The following is a 24,652-nucleotide window of genomic DNA, read 5'->3' on the forward strand; positions in this document are numbered from 1 at the left end:
TTTTAAAATTGTGAGACTGACGGCGACATGTAACACAAAATCAGACAATATCTACTAACGATGAGCATAGACAATATATGTTACACTACATCTTATTGTCTTTTTAATCGAGGGTCGAGTATTTGAAGAATGACCCAAAAAAAAAAAAAATATATATATATACCTATAAAATTTTTAAATCATATAATTAAAAATAAATAAAAAATTAAAAAAAAAAAAAAAAAAAATCTAGAAATGAGGGGAAAAAAGATCGAGGTTTAAGGGAGACACAAACATCTATAGCCGTCTTCGCGTCGCTTCTCGCTTTCACAAATCGAACAGCTGCTGGAGCTGGAAGGCCGCGAGTCCCCTGCTGAAGGAGGGAAAATTGTGCTAAAGCCCTCGAATCAGCAGCCAGTCTTCATTTGATCAAGAGCCCCACTCAAATTTGGGTTCTCGAGATGACGGAGGTGGCGAGCGCAGTGGTGCACGAGGTCCTTGGACAGAGAACCCAGGATGTGGATGAGCCCATCATCGATTACATCATTAATGTTCTTGCGGACGAGGATTTCGAGTTCGGTGAGGATGGCGAAGGAGCTTTTGATGCTCTGGGTGAGCTTCTCGTTGGTGCTGGATGCGTTACCGACTTCACCGAATGCCGCACGGTTAGTTGTACAGTGGTTTGATTGATTACTCTGAAAAATGTAGGAAATAGTTCAAGTTTTTTATTGTGTCCCTGTTCGCGGCTTGTCAATTTTATGGCGGTTGTATTGAGATTTTTCACGTTGTCAAGTGATTAGTTTGTTTATTGGATTATGTGGTCGGAAGAAACTTGTACAATCAAGATTAATTAGAATTCACTATAGCTATCTACTTTGAGATAATGATTTCCATCGATTTGTGGTTACTTCGATGGTTATTATATTGGCAATTTGAAACGACTTTATCTTTGAAACTATATTGTTCTGATACCTGGGAGTTATGTAGGTTTGTAGTAGAATCTCAGAAAAGTTTGGGAAGCATGGACTGGTCAAGCCTAAACCAGCTGTGCGCAGTCTTGTAACACCCATGAGAATGAACGAAGGAATGGATGAAGAGCAGGTTCCAAAGAAGAAGCCGGAAGTTACTGATGGTCCTGTACTGACTGAGCGTGACCGATTAAAGCTAGAAAGGCGAAAGAGGAAGGAAGAGCGTCAAAGAGAGGTGAAAAATCATTGATGTGTTGTGGTTACCTTTTAAAATATGGTCATTGCTGTTATGAAACACTTGCTAGCCATGGGCAATGCTGATTGATTCCTTAACTAGCTTCAAATGCTTTCTTTTAATCATCAGGCGCAATACCAAATGCATTTAGCTGAAATGGAGGCAGCCAGGGCAGGAATGCCTGTAATACGTGTTAATCACGATAGTAGCAGCGGACCTAATGTCAAAGATATTCATATGGAGAATTTCAATATTTCTGTTGGTGGTCGTGATTTGATTGTGGATGGTACAATCACACTGTCATTTGGAAGGCATTATGGTGAGTTTAGTTTTTCCACTCTATTGATTGGATTTATATATAACTCTAAAAGGTAGAAAAGTTACTTGAAAAAAAGATCTCAACATGATAACTGCTGATACATAAATATTTGAAAAACCAAACCAAATTGAAAACAAAGATATCAGTTTTTTATTTTTTATTTTTTATTTTTATTTAATAAAAAAGGTACTGAGGAAACTGAGAATTCTAGAAACCTGGACACAATAGTCGACTTGACTTGATTGGTTCCATTTCTTGGTTTTTTTGCACACCCCTACTAGAAAATGGGTCCTTTGAGTTAGATAGGAATTTTTCTTCCCCTTAAGCCCATAAACACCCCATGATAGTAACACACTAAAGACCTTGTCACCCCGACCATATTCGCTGCAATCTGCTTTTTCATAGTTGACGGTGGGTTGCAAATTAAGTTGATTGGCTCTCCCTGGCGCCTTAGTTTGATCACTTTGTGGTTCTACTTTTGCCTTTTTAGTGGGGTGGAACAACGTAGAGGTTCATAATTTCAACCATGAAATTATTTTATAGATTAATGCTGCTCACCAACCTCTCTTTGTAAGTAGTTGCTTCATTATCTATAGAGGGTTCGTGCTGGGGGAGGATTAAGATATTGTGAAAGGAGTTTTACTTAAGTGAACCATTTCTTACCCCTACTGGCATCCGGCTTTGTGATATTAGTAATAAACCATTTTTGTTTGATATATTTTCCACACAAAAGATGTAAATGGAGCATCACGTTTAGACTATTTGAAAAATTTGTGGTTGAGAAATTGGGTAGGAAATCATTATTCTCCTCGAGAGGTCCGTGGAAATCTATTGAAAAATTATTGCAGCTTCTGCACAAACACAAATCTTTTGACATTGGCAAGGGAGACAAGGCATTATTCTGGAAGGATAATTGGCTGGGAAGCCAAAATTTCAAAACTAAATATCCTGTTATTTGCCATCTCTCTCTCAAAAAAGAGGCATCAATTACTGATTAGTGGAATTCGAATACTGAGTCGTGGAATTTATTCTTGAGGCAACATACAAATTCACCATTAATTTAAATACAAGCATTGCACGTACATATTCACAAATCATTTGTAATTAGTAACTATCTTGGAGGATCTTAATAATACTAGAATCCATGGCCTCTGAGTGCAGGTCTTATAGGAAGAAATGGTACGGGGAAGACAACTTTTCTTAGGGCAATGGCTATGCATGCCATTGATGGTATTCCTCAGAATTGCCAGATATTACATGTAGAGCAGGAAGTTGTTGGTGATGATACAACAGCATTGCAGTGTGTTTTAAACTCAGATATTGAGAGAACCCAACTTTTGGGGGAGGAAGCTCGTCTTCTAGCCCTACAAGATGCAAAAAGCAGTGCGGCTGTTGACAAAGATGGCATTGCACAAAGGCTTGAAGAGATATACAAAAGACTTGAGTTTATTGATGCTTATTCTGCAGAGGCACGTGCTGCTTCCATTCTTGCGGTGAGTTTAAGACGTTTACCTTTATGGATTTCAATTATTTTATTTTCGTATAAAGCATTTTATACTAAACTTCATCAACTTCTCATGCATAATTACCGCTCTCTAGATCGCTTATTCAGCCATGATCCATATTCCGTGGTATGCCATCTCCAAAAAAAAATTTCATCAGTTGGACCATTCCCCCACCTTGAGTGCATAGATCAGCTCCTGCATCTGTTATAATCCAAGAAAATATTTTCCGTACAATGTGATAGGCTGCTTTTTTGTTGATTTGATTTAAAATTAACCGTATCGTTTTCAATGATAGTTGTAGAGATTGGATCATTTCTTTCCTCTTGCTAGGTTTCATGCTTCTTCAACTTGTTATGTAACCATAAACCTTTTGCAATTAATTCTAGTTGTTGTAGTTGTTCTAAGCTTGGCCTATGGGCTATTTCTTGTGATTAATTCTAGGTGAAAAGTTATGATTTTGTTTGTTTTGTTGTAAATCTTGACCTTTGTATTTTCCTTCTTTTTTGGTGTATATGTTCCAATAATATATTTAGGGCTTCTTGTCTTTGACTTAGTTGCTTTCATGTACAGTGATACGCCGTGCATGAAAAATGTATTTGTCAATCTGCCCTTTGACATTTACTGCAGTAATAATACCATGGATTCTGATGTACCGTTTCTGGGAAAAAAAAGAACAAAGAAAAGTTAATATAATTGTTATTAGCCTATTTATTTACATATAAGTCATATTTGACACATATTTTGAAAACTTTGAAGGGCCTGAGTTTCTCCCCAGAAATGCAGCGGCAAGCAACCAAAGCATTTTCAGGAGGTTGGAGAATGCGTATTGCTCTTGCACGTGCGTTGTTCATAGAGCCTGATTTGTTGCTACTTGATGAACCCACAGTATGTGATGTATCTTAATTTTCAATGTGCAACCCAGCAAACCCCCCACCCACACACAACAAAAACAAATTGGGTTTACTGTGTGGCCTCTGTTTAATGTTTCACTTATTTTGTCATCTTTACCTCTCACAGAACCATCTTGATCTTCATGCTGTTCTCTGGTTGGAATCCTACCTTGTGAAGTGGCCAAAAACAATCATAGTTGTTTCTCATGCTAGAGAATTTTTGAACACGGTAAAGTTATTTATTTACATTGTTGCTTGCTTTATATCTTATAAACAATATTTTTGGTTTTCGATACTACTTGCTTTCAGATAATCAACGGACCTTTTTTCAGGTAGTCACTGACATCCTTCATCTTCAAGGGCAGAAATTAACAACCTATAAAGGTAACTATGATACATTTGAGAGGACAAGAGAAGAGCAACTTAAGAACCAACAGAAAGCATTTGAGGCAAATGAACGGACACGAACTCATATGCAGGTTGCACCAAAACAAAAGACAGCTCAATTGGCTTTCTTTTCTCTCTTGATGTCTTCTACATGTGCAATGGATTCTGTTTGCATGGATTTACGGATAGCTTATGTGGTTATAAGTCTGCTTTTTTTAATTTACCACCTAATGCTGCATATGAACGAATTTCCTTGTGCAAGCATGCTTCCTTCTGTTTTTTTATTATTTATTTTAATTTTTTTAAATCAACGAAAAGCAACTTCCATTGAGAAACAAATGAAAGAAAAAGAGGGTATGTAAAAAAAAAACGAATCCCACAATTGGAGCACCCCTAAAGGAAAATGGTCTCCAATCAAGTTAAATAAGTCCTAACAAATAATTACAAAAAGAATTTGTCATCGACGCTCAAAAGAGAAACGTAGAAACTGGAGGATCAACATCATATCCCTTCCTACTTTTTTTGAATTTTAGTTCAAGAATACAATTTTGTAGACTCTAAAGGTAGTTTTTTTAGTTTGCTTCTTGTTATTTCGCGTCTCTTCATAAGGCGAGACTTGCCTTGCTTGATAGTGTTTTCCATCTCTGGGCCCATGTTTTGTTCATTTCATTTGCTTTCCACTTCATCTTTTCATATGATTTTTGTGACCAGTCTCTTTTGTTTGTTTATGTTATTATTATTTTATTTTTATTTATTTTTAAAAATTTGTTACGCTATCTTCTTCAGTTATTAAATAGAGGATGTTAGAATTGAATGAACTTTGTGCTATAATGATCATTTACTTGGTTCTTTCTGCTAATGTGCTTGCCCTTTTCAAATGATTCTTCACTTTGTCAGCTTGTCTTGACATTATTTACTCTGTTTGACCTTCTACTAAAAATATACTTCTTTTTTCTTCTTATTTGTGAGATGTCTTGTCTCTCTGCTTTACTGATTGTTTTAAAGATGATATTAACCTTTGTTAATTCCTGAATGTATATTTTACACTGCAGACATTTATCGATAAGTTCAGATACAATGCGAAGAGGGCATCTCTTGTTCAATCAAGGATCAAGGTACTACCGTTGAATTTGAAGGGTTTAATGCGAGATAATCACTGCTTTGTTTCACAATTTAAAATTAGGAATTCTTATGGTATGTTGAAGTCCACAACATTGCGTGCTTTAAAGCTTCTAATTCTAATCTCAGGCTCTGGAGCGAATTGGTCATGTGGATGAAGTTATAAATGATCCTGAGTATGTACTAATTTCATTTAGTGATCAACTTACTAGTGCATTGAATACACTATTATGGCCGTAATGGAACTTACTTTCTGCTTTCCAGCTACAAATTTGAGTTCCCAACGCCAGATGACAGGCCAGGTCCACCTATAATAAGCTTCAGGTGAGATAGTTTATGCTGCCTATTGTTGCTCTTTGACATTGTTGTACTAGAGCCATTTATTATTCTTGTTTAATTGGTACCAATTCGAAAGCATTAAGCTATTACTTTTGATTATATTTCTTGATGATCCTTATGTGTTGGCTTTATCTTTACTCTAGGAAGGTGGAGGGTTATCTTTAAAATCAATTTTGAGAAAGCCTATGATCATATGGATTGGGACTTTGTGGATAAAGTCTCAAAGAAGAATGGCTGTGGGTGGAAATAAAGTTCTCGGATATGTTATTGCATAAGATTTTGGTGTTTGGAGGCCTTAGTCAAGACCCTCTTTCACATTTCGTCTTTCTTTTTGTGGTGGATGTCCCAAGTATTAGGAATTGATAAGGGTTTAAGGCGGGAAAGTAGTAAATTCAGACGTCTCATCTTCAATTTTACGACGACACCCATTTTTCTGTTCAGATTATGATAGGCCCTTCATTGATCTTAATTGTTTTTTGTCATTCGGCAAATCTATTCAAGCCTTATGATTAACAACGGTGAAAGCTCCATCGGCTTAAACTATGACTTTGTGAAGTTTAATTCATGGGCTTCCTTGGTAGGTTATGAGGCCCTTGCTCTTATCTTGGGCTCCCCTTGGGTAGTAACCCGAAATGTCGAACTTTTTAAAAACCTATGGTGGAAAAGGATCAGAAGAGGTAAGAGTTTATGAAAAAATGGTTTTCTTCTCCAATGAGGGAAGACTAATGTTTATACAGTCAGTTCTAGTGGTATCTCGAGTCATTTCTTATCTTTGTTTTGGATGCCTGTTTCAGTGAGCAAGGTTTGTGAGAAGTTTAGGGATTTTCTGTGGGAAGGGTTTGAGGGGGAGCTTATCATCTGGTTAGGTGGGACGTGGTTTCAAAATCTTTGGCATGGGGAAGTTGGGTATAGGAAACCCAAGACTTCCTAATGAGGCTTTGCTTGCAAAATGACTTTGACCACACTTCTTAGAGCCTAATGTTATGTGGAAAAGAGCGCGTTTGTAAGGGTTCTAGTAAAAATCTCAGTTTTCAATTTCTTCAAGTTATCCTTCTTTTTTCTGTTTTGAAATATTTTGTTGAGGAAGGCTCAGAGGTCTACTTTGAGTCCAGCAAATATCCTTCTTACTGGATTTTTTATTTTATTTTATTTTATTTTATTTTTTTAACTCTAGGAGTCCAGCAAAGGAACGTGCTATCTATGGAAGTTCCATTTAATTAAAAAATGGAAACAAAGTCCCGCACTTGAATGCTGAAAATCTAAAAAATTTGGTTATATGATTAGATAGTTGTCGAGATTATTTGAAATTCTTGACAGTCATGTTAGTTATCCTTTCCTTTAACCATTGGTGGTTGAACTTGAAAATTTTCAAAATTGTGATTGCATAGGCTGCTGGTGTCTATCTAATACACAATCCTAGAAATGTGATTGAATTATTGAAACAAGATATGTTTTTTTTACCATATTTATCTTAGAAGATTGGAAAATTATAGAAGAGGATATCAATAAGGGGCTGTAAATGTTGGGAATTATTAGGGTACTCGACATTTCTAGATGTTCGATGTTCAGATGCTTGGGACCTTTGACATTTGGCATCCTTGGACAATTGTGTTTGTTTTGCAAGAAAATTTAATGAGGATGCTCGGGAATACTGGTATAACTATGTTTGTTTTGAGAAGTTGTGCATATGAAGCATTAAAATCACATTTAGTGACAAAATGTTTAAAAGGTTATGCGGTCTTATGCTGCTTAATGAGATATGAGATGGTGTAACTATCCTTGCTTAGATGATTGTTGCACATAATTATTGTTATTAAATCCTTCTGATGTCTCTTCTTCGGGACTGCAGTGATGCATCATTTGGCTATCCAGGTGGACCCATATTATTCAAGAATCTGAATTTTGGGATTGATCTTGACAGTCGAATAGCAAGTAAGGGAATCTGAATTTTGTATTGTTTCACATGTATAGGGCTTTTGGATTGTTCAGTATGTAAACCTGTAGTTTTTCTGCTTTTGGGTCTTGGCTTCCATGTTCCTCTTATTCATATCCTTCATTATTTTTAATTCTAGCATTTGATATGTTATATATCATAGCTGCACCATTCCTCTCTGATTAGACTTCCAACTTCTTCTTCAGTGGTTGGTCCAAATGGCATTGGTAAATCAACCATCCTCAAATTAATTGCTGGGGAACTTCAACCCACCTCTGGAACTGTTTTTCGTTCAGCTAAGGTATTTTTCTCCTTGGGTTTCAGAGCTGGATGCTAGTGTAAAAATTAACTTCGATGCTTCTAAGTGAAAAATTAACTGTGATGGTTCTATATCAATATCAATATGACCCTGATATTTCAATTTTTGTGTTAATGTAGTTTGGAACTATGGTATTTTACGTTTATACATTTTTCCGTTTTTAATGTTTAGACATTATTGAGCTGTTTTTTTTGTTACCTTAATTAGTTTCTTTGTTTATTTAATTATAATCACCTTAATTGGATAGTATTCTCTTTGGCGCTTGGTGGAATGATTATCGAATGGCATATCCTCCCCTCCTTTGTAGCTCATCTTTTCTTAAGACTCAGTGAAAAGAAATGAAAACTTAAGTTTCATGATTATTTGTTGACTAACTTATCGTGTACAGGTTCGAATAGCTGTCTTTAGTCAGCACCATGTTGATGGGTTAGACTTGTCTTCAAATCCACTTCTGTACATGATGCGTTGCTTTCCAGTGAGTTCACTTGTCACGTTTATATTTTCTGTTTGCTGTTTTTCTTTTATATAAACAATGTTCTTAAGTGACGTTTTGATCATGAAAAGGTATGATTACGGATTTGTCAAGTTGCTCTACTGTATTCAGTATTGTCTCTAGCTTCCTGATGGACTTTGACCTTGTTGATATTCTTCCCTAGATTAGAAAAGAAAATTGGTTATACTCTATCACCCTCTAGTCTCTATGTATATTGGTTTAAGCCTTGCGAGAAATAGCTAGCTTCATATTTGTTTGGCAAATTTCTTAGTCAACCCTTTTTCTGGACTGAAACCTTTCTTTGGGTGTCATTCAACTCATTTAAAATCGATCGTGTAAGTGAAATGATAGTAGAAATATCATAATTGCTTTGTGTAAACTATGCTCGTAAGAAATAAGAGGTTTGGACGGACTGACAAAAATGCTTACACCCAAATTACCTTTGAGGTTTAGAGTTTAAACTATGGAGTCTAAACCACTCTGGATATTATTCTATGGTTTTTTCACGACATCAGCTGTTATTTGATATGATCAAGTTGTTGTCGTATGCAAGATGAGTTGAGATACTCGGCCACCTATGGTCAATAAAAGAAAAATGAATAAAAGTAACATAAAGATTAGTATGGAAAATGACCTAAGAAGCAAAGATATAGACTCGAGATATAGATATGAAATGGACACGGTGACGTATCTTTTGAAAAAAATTTAGGGCAAGGACACGACAATGATTCGTTTATTAAAATATGCATTTTAAAAAGTATATATATATCTTTTTTTTTTACGAGAATGAAATTTAAAGTCAAATAAGTTTGTGCATTTATATGCTTAAAATTAATTTGGATGTATTTTGCTCTCAAACTATATGAATTTTGTCCCACAATGTTATGTGTTTGTTTAGATATGAGTACTTAATAAGTGTTTTATGTGTATAATAAATGTTGGACCTATACTGAATTTTGTACTAACAAGTGTTTGATGTCCATTTAACCCGTGTTGCCGGGCTCCACAGAGATTTGCCCCAATGAGTTGGGGAGTTCCTGTTTAAATGGGGAGTGGGGGAGGAAGTGGGAAGATATCTTTCTCTGTTAGCTAAACGGAGCCAGGATGGGGGATTGTATTCTCTGTTCCTGACACCAACCCCGCCAAGTATATTAAAACTAAAGCTCAAAATTAAATTAATATATGTGTGAAATACTAGGTTATAATATTGAAATTTGAGTTTTTAGAATTTAGGTTGAATTATATTAAAAAATAAACATTATCTATTATTCTTTTATCAATATTTTTTAAAATAAAATATGTATAACAAAGATGAAAAAATAATCCATGCGGGGAACCTTAACCCTGCAAGAGTAAATAGGGAATTTCACAGGGATGAGAATGGAAAGAAGAGGCAAGGACAGGGATGGGGAAGGTTTTCCGTCCCGTCCCGTGTACATCTCTAGATAAGTGTATAACAGTAATGTAGACGAAGTGTCTAACAGTACTCTACATTTGTTGGACACGGACATATTAGATAAACTAAAGTGCTCGTGCTTCTTATGCTCATGCTGCTGACGGCCGTAGAGATATTGAGGCAGTTTTTGTACTTAATTTATCTGCTTTGCAAGGGAAAAGATAAAACTAATTCATTCATATCTGCTTGCAGGGCGTGCCGGAACAAAAGCTTCGAGCTCACCTAGGTTCATTTGGTGTAACTGGAAACCTTGCTCTTCAGCCTATGTACACACTATCTGGTATCTTTCCTTGACAATTCCATGTAGTACGTTCTAGCCTGAAAGCTTCTATTGCTCAGAAGCCCAAAGCTATTCTGGGAAAATTATCGCTGGATATTTATGTATCACGATGAATCATGTAGGTGGTCAGAAAAGCAGAGTTGCTTTTGCGAAGATCACATTCAAGAAGCCGCACATTATATTGCTTGACGAGCCATCCAATCATCTGGTTACTTCTTGTCCTCTTTAAGATTATTGATACATCAAATATATACAAATAGTGGCATCAAGTAAGAACAAAATTCCCCACAATTATTTGGTTAAATGTTGTCAAAATGTGTAGGATCTGGATGCGGTGGAGGCTCTGATTCAGGGCCTCGTCTTGTTTCAAGGAGGCATTCTCATGGTACGTTCGGTTCCCCCTCCTAATTTTATCCACGTTCGGTTCATTTCAGTCAATCTTAAGCTATCTTACCACGAAACTTGACATCGAGACACCAAGTTCATATCTCTACACTTGCTGTATATTGATCGATATCTGTTTACAGGTGAGTCACGACGAGCATCTGATATCGGGAAGTGTTGAGGAGCTGTGGGCAGTGTCAGATGGTAAAGTAAATCCATTCCATGGCACATTCCAAGATTACAAGAAGATACTGCAGTCCTCGTAGAGGCACTTAGTGGTTGGTTTAAAATGAACTGGGTTCCATCTGGTTGTTGGATAGCTTTAATATAAAATTTGTGCGCTTGAAGAGTTTCAACCGTTGTGGAATTTTATATATGTATACACATAGAGGCATGAAGTTTTCCAGGAGAATATGCCATTTTGAAAGTGTAACTTACCTTTACTGATCATTGGCAGTTCAATATATGTTCTTTCTCTTAGGTTTTTCTTTTCACTTACAGCAATGAAGTGTAGGAAAATTGATATTTGATCTGAGAAAGAACCAAATTATTTCTCGGTTAATGATCGTTTTTTTTATTTAGAAGAGATCGAGCTCCGCTTTCATGTTTTTCTGGATCGTTTCTACTTCAAATAGAGTAAGTTCAAGGAGTTTAGCTTGTACTTCGGCTCGGTGAAGAAGGTATATTGTTGAATCTAATGTCAAGATGTATTGTTAAAACTTATGATAAGTATCTTCGGATACTTTCGAGACTAGTCGACAAATCAAAGTTAGAATTGCCCATACTTCTCAATGCCGGAAAGAAATAAAAACATTTCACTGGCATGTGGTCGTGTATTTGTGGTTGACATGGTCTTAAATAATGTTTGTTCTTTAGGAGAGGTGAAGACTTCTACGTGTAATTGCAATATCTATGAATTTCATCAATTGTTCTCTCTCGCTCTAACGGACTCTATTTTGGCGCAATCACTAACTGACGTTCTTAAGTTCTAGGTCTTAATGCTCTCCGCACTAACTCCTTCTGGTAATGCATGAGAGGCTGTCGTCCTTCCACCTCTCTCTATCGCCCTTCTTTCATCAGCTCGATGTTCGAGACGAAGAAATTAATCAGTGGGATTTAAAATTTGGTTTGTTAGTTGAGTTACTTCCCCTAAATTCCAAAACCCAAGGACTTGGAAGTGGAGGGAACCATCAGCGAACTATATATTTGATTTCAGCGATGAAAGAGCCCACTTTTGCTAATTGTGGCGGGAGAATGCCGTAAGAGTCCCTGCTCATCCAAACCCAATTCCATTTTTTATCTATCAACGAGGGGAAAATCCTTTCTCAATCGACGCTACTTGTGTTGTGCTTCAATTTGATCGCCTTCAGGTTCTGGAGCGGTCTCTCAACTCCAAATGAGGTACTTTTTTTCTCTACAAATTTGGTGGATCTCACCCTTTTGTTCTAGGGCATCTCCCTACGCTGTTTTCTTTTCGAATTTTCGTTATGGGGTTTGAGTGTAATTAATGTTTTGTTTGGTCTTCAGGTTTGGATCCTGAGAACTAGTTTCGATTATCAATAGTGGAGTGTTATTGAAAATTCCTACATCGTTTGATTTGAAATGGCGGAAGTTTTCGACGACGAAACCGAACAAACAATTTCTATTCAGGAGTATCTGAAGGAAGTTGAGGATCAGGAGCTGGTATCTCTCTCTCTCTCTCTCTCACTTCTCCTCTTTCAATTTCGATGTCTGAGTACTGGTTGGTTTTCCAAAAGTTTAGCGACATAATGGCTTGGAGACGAACTGGGTTTTCTATAATTAGGGTTCATGGCCGCAAAACTTATCAAAATTCTTAAAATCGATTGGAGCGTCCAATTCATTGTAAGTCGATCTCCTGTCGCGACGTTTTGTGTGTGTTCGTAGTGTTAGTAGAGGATATAGTTACATACTCAGAATTCAGATCACCTGTACTGTTCTGAAGTTTCCAATTAGCGGAGGTCATTTGGGCTTTCTACAGAGAATATGATACAACTCTAATGTCTTCTCTTCTTGTTTCTGTATCTTCATTTTGGGTGCATGGTATCTGATTATTATTATTATCATCATTTTATTTATCAAGGAAGCGGATTTAGTTTTGGGAGGCGATGAAGGAAAGGAATGTACTTACAGCAAGGGTTATATGAAGAGACAAGCCATTTTCTCATGTCTAACTTGTACCCCTGATGGAAATGCTGGAGTTTGCACAGCCTGTAGCTTGTCATGCCATGATGGACATGAGGTATACATGTTCTTAGAAGGAACTCTGTTTAGATATGCAGGGGTTTAATTTTTTTTTTGTCCAGTGTATGGTGGCAACTATTGATACCATGGCTCAGATTGCTTTTAAGCAGTACGATCCATATGATATAAAAGATGTACTTTTTTACCATAATTAACTGATCCCTTTTTCGACACCGAGTATTTGTTGAAGATCCAGCTTGTTGTATGTGGTTTTGTAATAGTTCAAGCCCACCACTAGCCAATATTGTCCTCTTTAGGCCTTCCCTTTTAGGTTTCTCCTCGAGGTTTTTAAAATGTGTATACTAGGGAGAAGTTTCCACACCCTTATAAGGAATGCTTCGTTACCCTCTCCAACCAATGTGGAACCTCACAATCCACCCCCTTGGGGGCCCAACGTCCTCGCTGGCACACCGCTCAGTGTCTGGCTCTGATACCATTTTTAACCGCCCAAGCACACCGCTAGCATTATTGTCCTTTTTGGGCTTTCTCTTTCGGGTTTCCCCTCAAGGTTTTTAAAACGTGTCTACTAGGGAGAGGTTTTCATACTCTTATAAGGAATGCTTCGATCCCCTCTCCAACCGATGTGGGACCTCACATCCATCCCCTTGGGTGCCCAGCGTCCTTGCTGGCACGCCGTCCAGTGTCTGGCTCTAATACCATTTGTAACGAGTACACTGCTAGCATGTATTGTCCTTTTTGGGCTTCCCCTTTCTGGTTTCCCCTCAAGGTTTTTAAAACGCGTCTACTAGGGAGAGGTTTCCACGCTCTTACAAGGAATGCTTTGTTTCCCCTCTCCAACCGATGTGGGACCTTACCGGTTCTGCTTCTGCGAAAACATTTAGGGTATTTGTCATGTTGTAAATTTAGGTTATTGATTCAGGAACATGTTTACTTGCTGATTGTCAATAATTATTTCGATGATGTTAAACTCTCCAAGTATTTGGCTTCTTAACGTCCCCGCCTCTGCCCCATCTTATTGTGATCATTGTTCTCTTGGGCCAGATTGTGGAATTATGGACCAAAAGAAACTTCAGGTGCGACTGTGGAAATTCAAAATTTGGAGATTTCATCTGCAAGCTGTTCTCAAACAAAGACGTAGAAAATGCCAACAACTCATATAATCATAATTTTAAAGGATCATACTGCATATGCAATCGCCCTTATCCCGATCCAGATGTCGAAGAGCAGGTGGAGATGATTCAGTGCTGTATGTGTGAGGATTGGTTCCATGAGGAACATCTTGGTCTCAGTTCCATAGATGAGGTGTGTTGACACAAAAGCCTTCCATGGGTTTTCAATTATTTTGTCTCGTTTCTCCATTTTTGTTGTTTTACAATGTTTTGTTGCTTATCATTAAAAGAGTCTCGAGATTTGGTGAACCTTGAAATAACATGGACTTCATTGTACTTGTTCATTCTGCAGATTCCAAGAGACGAAGAAGGGGAGCCCCTATACGAGGACTTTATATGCCCGGCGTGTTCGGAAATTTGTTCTTTCCTGATTCAATATCCTTCGTCTATATGGGCAGTGGGAAGGCACTCTGCTGGAAAGAACAGCTTGCTTAGTGAACTTCCTGAGAATAATAACACTCAAACTGATAGTTGTGTGCTTGAAACCTCTTCATCTGCTTCCATAATTGCTGAAAACAAGCCAATGTTTCTTTCAAAGAACTGGAGGAGTGCCTTGTGCAGATGTGAAAAATGCATCCATAATTACAAGCTGAAGAACATTAGTTTCTTGGTAGATGAAGAAGACTCCATTGCTGAGTATGAGAAAATAGCAAAGCAGAAGAGGGAAGAGAAGTTACAGGAACAAGAGGGTGCTGAGTTAAAGCTGTTTGATAACCTGGGCCATGTGGAGAAGATTGAGATTCTAAATGGCATTGCAGATATGAAGGATGAGATTCGTACATTCATGGTATTCACTCATTATATGTGTTTGCTTTGCTTATGTTCGTATTTTCCTTGGTTATATGTTCTGTTCTACGTTGCAGGAATCGTTCGACTCGTCGAAGCCGATTACATCTGCAGATATCCACCAGGTATTTGAGAATCTAGCTAAAAAGAGACGTCGTACTGAATGAAACGTAATTTAGTGTTTCTTTGAGAATTCCGTTTCGTAAGACTGTTAACTATGAAACATAATTTACTTTGACATCTAGATTATGCTTTCAGAAACGACTTGTTTTCAAAACCTTGTTGGCTACCGGAGGTGTCAAACTTTTGTTGTGACATGCTATGTTTTCTCCCCCGTTGCTAGTAGGTGTGATGGGTGAACCATCACCATGGTTTTAGCTGTAAATTTAACTTAGGTTCGGACTTGTTTCTAATATATGCTAGACCTATTTCTGACGTAATGTTGTCCGTTCTCTGTGTTCTCTGTGCATGTGGCCTCATTTTCTTCTAGATATTTCTCTGTCTTAGATCGATAGATCTTCTCCACCGACAGATTGTTTATGTATTGTTGTATCTCAATTCAAATTTAGTCTTTAGTTAGTCAAGAAGGAAAATATTTTGTTCTTCTAAGTTGATCCTGCTAACCCTAAAACAATGAACAAATAGAAACTTTTTTCATCGGGTTAACTCAACTAATCCAAAAATAGGATTTAAGACGACTTTCGTTGATAGTTACTAGTTCAAAAAAAAAATCGAAAAAACTTAATAGTTACTACTCTTAATACCATTAAACTCTTTGATTAGGATGTCGATTATGTTTTTTTAATTTATTTTTCATTTTCCAAATTTAAGAGCGTAAACATAACTTTTTACAAAATTAATTAAATTAATTATGAAATTAGTTTATATTTAAAGGACACCCGCATAATTTAAATCTATGTCTTTAAAACTAAAGGCACTTTTTTTAATTTGGTTGCTTTAAATGTTGCCCTTGAATCATAGTATGTTCATGATTAGATGATCTCACACACAGCCAAATCCTCCAATACTTGATGGGTCCAATGATTAAATATAAGTATAAAGAGAGCACTTGGCTTATTATATGTCACAACCAACATTAAATTAAAACCTAAAAGAAACTATATATTATACACAAAATAAAGCTAAAAACTATATATTATATTTGTAAACCTAAATATATTCATTCCCTCCACTACCTACCTACCTTCTTCCTGCTTTTTGTCTACCTACCATCTACCATTATATTTTATATTTCATTTCTCGACTAACATTCTCTCTCCTAACAAAACAATATATATTTATATTTATTTTTTCAGGTATTTAATTCTTTTTTTTTTTTTTTAAATAAACTAAATTAGTCCAAGGCATTGTTTGGATTAAATACGAGTTTTGAGTTTGTGTTGACCATGATCTCCGACGCCGACCAGAGACGGGCGGCTTCCGTCAGACTAGCGGCAATTTTCGACGGCGAGGCTTCGTTGCAGTCGGCGAAGTATTTCCCGGTGATGTTACTTAGTCTTGGATTTGCCGCCACATAGCATGTGGTTGCCGCCGCCTGTGGAAGACGAAGAACAACATCAAAACTGTTAAAACTCACGACTCTCCACAATAATATGATATTGTCCACTTTGAGCATAAACTCTCATGGTTTTTCTTTGAACTTCTCCAAAAGATCTCATGCTAATGGAGATGTATTCCTTTATTTATAATTCCAGGATGGCTATGGGACTCACTCCCAACAAGACTGCGAAAGAATAAAAAGTATTAAGAGGTTTAGGTTGATTACCTGAGGGATTGTCTTCAACAGTTTAGAAGTTATAAAGAACACCAAATCTGCAAAATAAATAAATAAATGGTTAGAAATAACTATAATATTGTCCACTTGCTTTAGGCTTCTCCAAAAGGCCTCATACTCATGCAAATGTATTCTTTTACTTAAACTCATGATCATTCTCTAAATTAGCCGACTCACTCCCAACCATCCTCAACATAAATTAAATAAATTAATTTTAATCTTCGTAATAAAAGAAAAAATTAAATAAAATTGGTACCTGTAATGAAACCTTCACGATCTCTAGTGAGTCGAGTTCTAACGATTCCCGGATGAACGCAATTCACAGTGACATTAGCTCCCATTTTCTAAATTAAAATAATAAAAAATTAATAATTAACCAAATTCTTGAATTATAATTTTTAATTTTGTATAATAAATTTTAAATTAAAACCTTTTTTATTTATTTTTAGAATTACTTTTTCATTAAGAAAATTAATAACGAAAAGAATCAATAATAATGATTAATGCAAATTAAAAAAAATATATGAGTCAAAGCTGAGTTGGAAAAAGACGAATTAAACCCTATAATAAAGAAGGAAGAGTGGGGTATTTAAGGAATATTATAAATGTAAAGAACCTTCAATCTGCGAGCAAGTTCGTGCGTGTGCAGAACGTTCGCAAGCTTAGAGAGCGCGTACGCACGTGTCGCATCGTAATTCCTGCTGGAAATTCACCCACAGTAACTGTTTTAGAATCACCATCTTTTTTTACCCAAAAAAAAAAAATACTATTATTATATTAAATTAAATACCATTTTTATTCATTTTTAATAAATTTTAAAACTGAAAAATTTTATATTAACTAATTTGTTATATATAAATTTGAATTTAATATCCTAAATTTTTTATTTTTTATTTTGTGTCCATCAATTTGTGAATTCATAAAAAAACTTCAAAATGGATGGTTTAAAGAATTTAGTCAATAAACGTAGAATTTTTTATTTTTTTTTTTTAAAAACCCTTTTTATATTAAATTTTAAATAAATTAAAATTTGATGTCCTAAAATTTCAAAATTTTAATTGTGTGTGATAAATTTGTAAATTAATAAACAAATTAAAAGAAAACCCTTTTTTATATTAAATTTACCATTTATTTCGGCTTATCTGGCCGAGATATTTGATAATGTCGCCGGAGAACCAGCCGTGAATGCTCGAGGACACGTTCACAATCCGCCCCTGAATCCCCGTCGCCGCCGCCGTCTCCACCATCTTATTCACCAACAATTTCGTCAATAAAAAATGACCTGAAAACATTTCACAACATTAATTCGCCATTTCTAATTATAATTATTTTAATTAATTTTTTTTTTAATTACCCAAATAATTAGTGGCGAAGGTCATCTCGATCCCGTCCTCCGAAATCGCGTGCTCGTGAGAGAATTTCCCGGCGTTGTTTCTGAAAAATTTTAAAAAATTAAAATCCCAATTGACAGAGGAAAACAGAAATCAATGGATTCTTCAGAGATTTACATGAGGAGATTCAGCGGCAGATTCAGCGATTCAAATTGGGCAACGAAGGTTCTAACGGAAGCCAGAGAGCTTAAATCCAGAGCCATGGCGATGATTTCCGAGCCAGAGCATTCAGCTTCGATCCGCGCCTTGGCTTCCTCGGCCGCCTTTAAGTTCCGCGACGGGAGGATTAACCGAGCCCCGCGTTTGGCAAGAACCCGCGCCGTCTCCGCTCCAATCCCCGACGTCGCGCCTGAAAGAAGAAGAGATTAAGTAGAGTTTAACGATGAGAGTAAGAGAGGAGGTTGGAGTTGAGCTTACCGGTGATGATGGCGGTGATGGAAGGGAGGTGGAGGGCGGAGGCGGTGACGTGTTCGGCGGAGGATTTGGAGCCGAAGCCGGAGGGGCCGGGGGAGCCGGCGAGGTACTTGATAGAATGGAGCATATTGGGGGGTAAAAGTGTCAGAAATCGCAGGGCACGCCGCTCTTCATCTGTCAATTTCAGAACGAAGGGGCTTTCGAACCACAGTTTATAACGGGGGAGGAGAGAGAAAGGGTGGATATAACATATTTGTCATTTCAGAAGAGAGAGAAAATTTGTAATATTTAAAATTTTCTCTTTAAATATTTATTAGATTTTTTTATCATTTTTTCAATTTCTTAAATTTTGTAAATATTCACTAAAATTACCAATATTTTAAAAAATGGTTCATAAAATTGGAATTTTATTATAAAAAATAAAATAAAATAAGTAATTAAAATTTTATAAATTATACTAAAGGAAGCTAAATTCAAGAACTTTATGAACAGCAGAATCAACTTCGGTATTTGGAAATAGAAATATATTTATTTGGAAAACATAACACTAAAATTGATTTTTTGTATATAAAAAGTAAAAATATATATATATATATATATTTTTTTTAATTTTTTAAAATTGGGATTTATAGCTTTTAATTAAATGAGGAATTATGAAAGGTGACAGATGGCCACTTCCTTTCTGGCTTTTTTTTTTAAATTTTTTAATATTGGAAATCTGAAGAGCTTTTTTGGGCATATCTAGCTAGAAACGACGACGTTCCAAGTCAAATTGACCTGATAAAGGCTGTTAATTAATTGCTTTATTTATTTATTTATTTATTTATTTATGTTCACTTTATAAATGAATCCCAGCTTGATTGACCATTAAAGAAAAAGCAAGCAAGGGACATTATAAATAATTCCCATTCTAAAACCATAGATTTAAAGATGTGCAATAGCTTTTCCGTCCACTTTCGATAAAAGATATAAGGATTTGTTTCGTAAAAGTAGATGTTTTAGATTTAATCTCGTCTGAGTGACGTGGATATTAAAAAGAACCCGTTTAATCATATCTAATTCATCTGCTTATACGGTGTACATGGGTTGAGTTCGAAAAAAACATTTGGACCAATCTAAAATTTCAGGTTGGTGACACGAGCATCTAAGCTCTCATGGCTTTGTCATGGGCTTCCCTTAAAATGTCTCATACCAATAGAGATAGTATTTCTTGGTCTACTTTTTCAAATTTTATAAAGATTATTAAATAAAATTTAAACCAACTTCTATAGTTTAGCATAACACCTAAGTACACAGGGACAAAAGAATTAAATATATTTTAAGAATAGTTTGATCTAAAATTTAAAAAATAAAATAAAATAAAGGAATAATTATTGAGAATTATGAGAGGTTGATTGGTGAACGAGGAGTCGGCGATTAATTTAAAGGGTGTAAAAAGTCGTAGAGTGACAAGTCTGGAGACGAGTGCACGTGAGGGTTTGTTTGGAATGGATCGGCTGGAAGGGTCAAATCCACGGCCTCGATTCCGTAAAACTACATACCGAGAGAAGAAAAATGCCAGCTGGCTAATCATTAATCGTCAAAAAAGGCATCTTTTAAATTTTAGTTATATTCAATATTTCCCATTCCAATAAAAATTTAAAAAATAAAAAATAAATTTCTTACTTGGCAAATCCATCCAGTCACATTACAAATTTTTAAAATATAAAATGTAATAACTAATAGATATATATTCTAAATTACCAACCAGGTCTCCTTCAATCATTTATAAAAATAAAAATGTTTATTTTTTTACTTTAAAATCTATATATATTTTATTTCATACTAAAAAATAAATAAATCTTTTTTTATTTATTAAACTATTTAAATCTTAAGATATTATTGTTTCGTCTGTTAAGTCTACTTGCATTCATTATTGTTCTATGATTGAAAAATATTGATATTGATGAGTCGGACTAAGTTTGATATCATATATATGGAACCTTATTAGATTCTAAAAATAAATTTAAAGTCTATTTTTTATATTATTATTTTGAACTCGTATTTATATTAAATATATTGACCTCATATTATAATATTATGTTTAAACATTATTTTTAAGCAAGAAATTAAATTATTTTCAAATCTTTAAAATTTACTTATATATGGAACTTACATTTAAAACTTATTTTTGGTGAAAGTTTTATTATTATATGATATTATTGAAATAAAATAATTCTAAAAAATTATAAAGAAGAGCTAAGGATGAATTATTAATTGCAACATGTCACATGTGGCATGTCACATGGGCATGCGTGTGTCACAATCCTAGTAGCCTTCGTTCTTTATTTCACTTTATTAGGGCTTCCTTGCTAAAATCCAAAATTGTGGAGGTGTTCTTTGCAAATACATAATCCTTAAAATAATTTTAAAAAAAGACTATTTTCGACTCGAGTTTGTCCCAATAAAATATTGATTATATTCCTCGATTCCAGTCTTGTCTTTTGAACAATGTTGTTTTGTTTATATGACGGTCTGTCCAACATCCCAACATAGTTACAATGCGAAGGGATCTAGAATCTAGAAGTAGTAGTGTACACGGATTGACCTGAGTTAAGTTCGGACTAACTTGAAATATTGAGTTGGTTGGATTAGTAGTGACTCGAACAACCCAAATAGACTTAACAACATAACTCTCTATTTTTTGGTTGGGTTATTCGGTTATTATTATTTGTTATTATTAATATTTTCTTTTTTGGAATTGGGTGGAGTAGTAGGGTCTTTTTTTAATAATAATAATAATAATATAATATATATATATATTTATTATTATTATTTATTTATTATGGTAAACTAAAAGTTGGAATTAAAAAAAAAAAGAAAAAAATTCAGCTTTTTGGAGCACTTCCCTCACAAACCCGTGCCCTAATGAGGGGACCCTATTCTCCACTGGGCTATGATATAATTACCTGCTGTTTCATCACGTATTCGTACAACCTTATCCATCTGTATGCCACGTGTCGGGTTCTTTTTCTTTTTTTCGTTCGCAAGTTCAGTTATGAACATAACGTTACATTTCAGTTTTTTTTTATTATTTTAATTTCAATTGAAATACAATTAGTTTAATTTTAGATTATAAAAAAGAGTTATTACCTCGTGTCACTAGTTAACTCCTCCTCATCGACAACCAACTACATCTCTCGTTAGTGTTCAATCAAATTATAATTTACTTTGTTTAAACTTCGAGCGTATAGTTGAGTCTTTACAAACTCTACAAATTCACATAAAAGGAGCTCGAGAGGACAAACACCCACATAAGACCGAGTCATAATTCATAAAATTTTAACTTTTTTAGAGTTGTTTTCGATGCAAGATTTGAAGAGAAAATAGCTAAAAAAGCGATCGTCAATAAACTTGACTCGTATTTTAGAATCCAGAGGAGCATCAAATTCGAACTGACTCAAAAAATTAGACTTCGAGTCTACGAACAATCGACACATAGTATTCGTCTAGTGTACTGAAACTGCTCGATCCAAAAACAAACGTATATAATTTATTAACATTATTTCCTATAAATTTATTTGAATATGAAATGATTAGCGACATATCAACTTTGTAATAAAAAAAATTATATATATGATTAGGAGAGTTGAATAATTAACCAATGATGTGCCTAAAATAAAGTATAGTCTATAAATTAAGATTAATTAATTAACCGCCTTAATTTACAAGAGAAATATATTAATTTAGTAATGGATTGTGATTTGTCTCTAAGATATGGGTACAGCCCATAGAATCCCAAAGCTACCATCATTAATCCCTCATTATTTGGGTGATTAATTAACTAAATATCTTTCACTAATCTTAATCTAATCTAGGGAGGAGAGTGATTAGTAAGATACCTATAAATAATTAAAAAAAAATTATAAAATAATAGTTTTTCCATATATGATTTAATATTTCATGATACTTAGAAGGTCGGTGTGATGATTATTGTATCATAAGCTCTATTTTAATTTTTTTTTTTAATGTTTTAAAAAATTATTTTAATCGTGTCATTTTTTTAGGCTATTTAACAAAAAAAAAAAACATTATGTAGCTGTAACGTCTCGTATCTATAATTTGAACCAAGTTTTGAAATTTGATTTCGACATTCGATGGTCCCGACATTCCTTTGCTTCGTGAAAATTATCATCACGAACCAACATGGATTCTTTTAGCATGTTTTGTCCTCATCCATACGACAAAAGACCCACACCCAAGTTTCATAGCTTTGGGTCTACTATTCCGATCATGATTTTTCTACCCCAGAGGGAAAAGTCCTCTTTTTGGGTGGGAATAGTTGAGAACAAAATGGTGAACGGGTGGGAATCTGCGTTCGGACCAAATCCTATTAATGCACTTCTCTCCTTAACCTTGGCTTCGCTTCCCTAAAGGCAAAGAAATTAATTAGATTTTGCTTCCGAAAAAAATTCCGAGAAGGTCACTCATCGTAGAATTACACCAAGTTAAGCAAGCTTAACTATGAAATTTCTATGACGGAGTCGTTGAAAAACAAGATGCAGTTTCCTTTTTAACTGTTGAATCATAAGAACCCCAACATTAAACATGTTTAGCTTAGAGTAATCTTATGTCTGATATCCTTAAAAACATGCTGAAATAACCTATGTTGGTTTGTGGGGCCAGTCTTCAAATCGAGAAGTAGTTAAGACAAGTACGTAATCTGGCCATGTTGCAGGGAAGTATCTTAACCGCTAAGTTTCAACACTTTTTTTTCCGAGTTCTCAACATTAAACATATTTAATATAGCCACTTATTTTCATATATTAATCTCAAAAGCATAGGTTATATAATATAAATGCATAACATAATTTGTATTACATATATAAAAACCTTGAATAATTGGCACCAAGTCTTTGAAGGGTCCCTCACCCTTTTGCTCTAAATTATTGAATTACAATCCCATGAATCTTATTTATAATTCAATTAATTAATATTCTCTTTTAATTATTTGATTTGTAAATAATAATTTGATTGCAATGGAAGATGATGTGAATACAAACAAAATAAATTATAATTTGGAGGATTTTTTTTTATTTATTTAATTAAATGATGATTCTCCCTTTCTTTATGGAAATTGTCCCACTTGAGTTTCATTTGCATCACCATTGGAATCTACTAATTTATATTTTTTTTTAATAATATTTAATTCATTATTAAAGTTTTGTGAAATACAAAATTAAAAACTCGAGCTTATAGACGATTAGACATTTCGTATGAATGTAGCCGAAGAGTTCAAAACGTTCATAATCCTCTTTAATGGACACTATATTTAGTTTAGATTCATTCTCATTACAAACGTTTGAGGTATAATGTTCCATACCGAGATTTGACGCTCGAATTTGAAACCTGATGACTTTAGTATTCCTATGCATCTCATGCGACATGACTACGTTACTTGCTTGTCTCGAAATACTTGTAAAGATGATATTATTCTCACAGACCAACACGAGTCACGTGCTTCCTAAAATTAAGATGTTGCGATTGGGTTAGCCCACTTAGCCCAAAGAAGCATGGGCTAAACCCAAGATTAAGCCCATTAATAATTAAAAAATATTTTTTAACTTTTAAAAGTTTTTAAAAAACAACCTTAAATTTTCAAAAAAATTATTAATATTATTAAATATTGTTAAAAACTTCAAAAAAATTAATAATTATTATAAAAAGGGTAAAAATCGGAGATAAACTATAAGGGGTCGACATACCATCCATATATTAATAGTAAAAAAAATTAATTTTTTTTTAATAAAAGTTAAGGTTGTTAATGCTACTTTTTAAAATTTTCTGGATATTTTTTAAAAAGGTATTAATAAATTTTTTAAAAAATTTAAAGATAATTTGAATAGTATTTTTTTAAGGAAAGTATACGATCAAGAGGTAATTATATTTTTTAATTACGGTAATTAGAAAATATGAGTTGACTTGTTAAGAGTGTTGAATAAGTTAATAACGACAATTAAGATAATGTTCACAACGAAATAAAAAACATGAACAAAGTAATTATAGAAAAGTCGTCGTTTTTAAAAAAAATATTGATCTTGCGGTACCAACCGTACAATGTCAAACAAATCGTACGGTCGAGAAAGGTNAAAAAAAAAAAAAAAAAAAAAAAAAAACAAAATTTTTGCAATTATTTGTCATTTTCAAAAGTCAAAATCCTTCCTTCATGGCCAGCCTTGCCTGTGAGAGTCAAAGTAAACGGACTTATCTTCAAGCTTGTGCATTGAAT

At 34.6% G+C, this 24,652-nt stretch overlaps 3 protein-coding genes across 3 annotated transcripts; 2 read left to right on the forward strand and 1 right to left on the reverse strand.

Moving 5' to 3' along the window:
• The first annotated feature begins 251 nt into the window (after positions 1–251).
• On the forward strand, positions 252–11,100 carry LOC111808355 (ABC transporter F family member 3). Its single transcript, XM_023694285.1, has 17 exons — positions 252–644; positions 967–1,182; positions 1,312–1,501; positions 2,663–2,994; positions 3,763–3,891; positions 4,024–4,125; positions 4,229–4,375; positions 5,336–5,398; positions 5,532–5,578; positions 5,667–5,726; positions 7,591–7,673; positions 7,881–7,975; positions 8,382–8,468; positions 10,135–10,222; positions 10,345–10,430; positions 10,545–10,607; positions 10,750–11,100. Exons 1-17 carry the CDS (start codon positions 441–443, stop codon positions 10,870–10,872), a joined length of 2,115 nt encoding a protein of 704 aa, XP_023550053.1. The 5' UTR covers positions 252–440; the 3' UTR covers positions 10,873–11,100.
• Positions 11,101–11,816: 716 nt separating this feature from the next.
• On the forward strand, positions 11,817–15,224 carry LOC111808356 (putative E3 ubiquitin-protein ligase UBR7). Its single transcript, XM_023694286.1, has 6 exons — positions 11,817–12,007; positions 12,134–12,289; positions 12,708–12,866; positions 13,871–14,131; positions 14,291–14,785; positions 14,862–15,224. Exons 2-6 carry the CDS (start codon positions 12,209–12,211, stop codon positions 14,949–14,951), a joined length of 1,086 nt encoding a protein of 361 aa, XP_023550054.1. The 5' UTR covers positions 11,817–12,007; positions 12,134–12,208; the 3' UTR covers positions 14,952–15,224.
• Positions 15,225–15,835: 611 nt separating this feature from the next.
• On the reverse strand, positions 15,836–18,621 carry LOC111808357 (short-chain dehydrogenase TIC 32, chloroplastic-like). The gene is made up of 8 exons (XM_023694287.1): positions 18,388–18,621; positions 18,088–18,319; positions 17,934–18,013; positions 17,705–17,861; positions 17,196–17,280; positions 16,836–16,923; positions 16,571–16,617; positions 15,836–16,339 (listed from the first exon to the last, which is right to left on the reverse strand). Exons 1-8 carry the CDS (start codon positions 18,509–18,511, stop codon positions 16,139–16,141), a joined length of 1,014 nt encoding a protein of 337 aa, XP_023550055.1. The 5' UTR covers positions 18,512–18,621; the 3' UTR covers positions 15,836–16,138.
• Positions 18,622–24,652: the final 6,031 nt, after the last annotated feature.

The sequence above is a fragment of the Cucurbita pepo genome, chromosome LG13 (assembly GCF_002806865.2).
Source record: "Cucurbita pepo subsp. pepo cultivar mu-cu-16 chromosome LG13, ASM280686v2, whole genome shotgun sequence".
In the NCBI taxonomy this organism is placed as follows: Eukaryota; Viridiplantae; Streptophyta; class Magnoliopsida; order Cucurbitales; family Cucurbitaceae; genus Cucurbita; species Cucurbita pepo.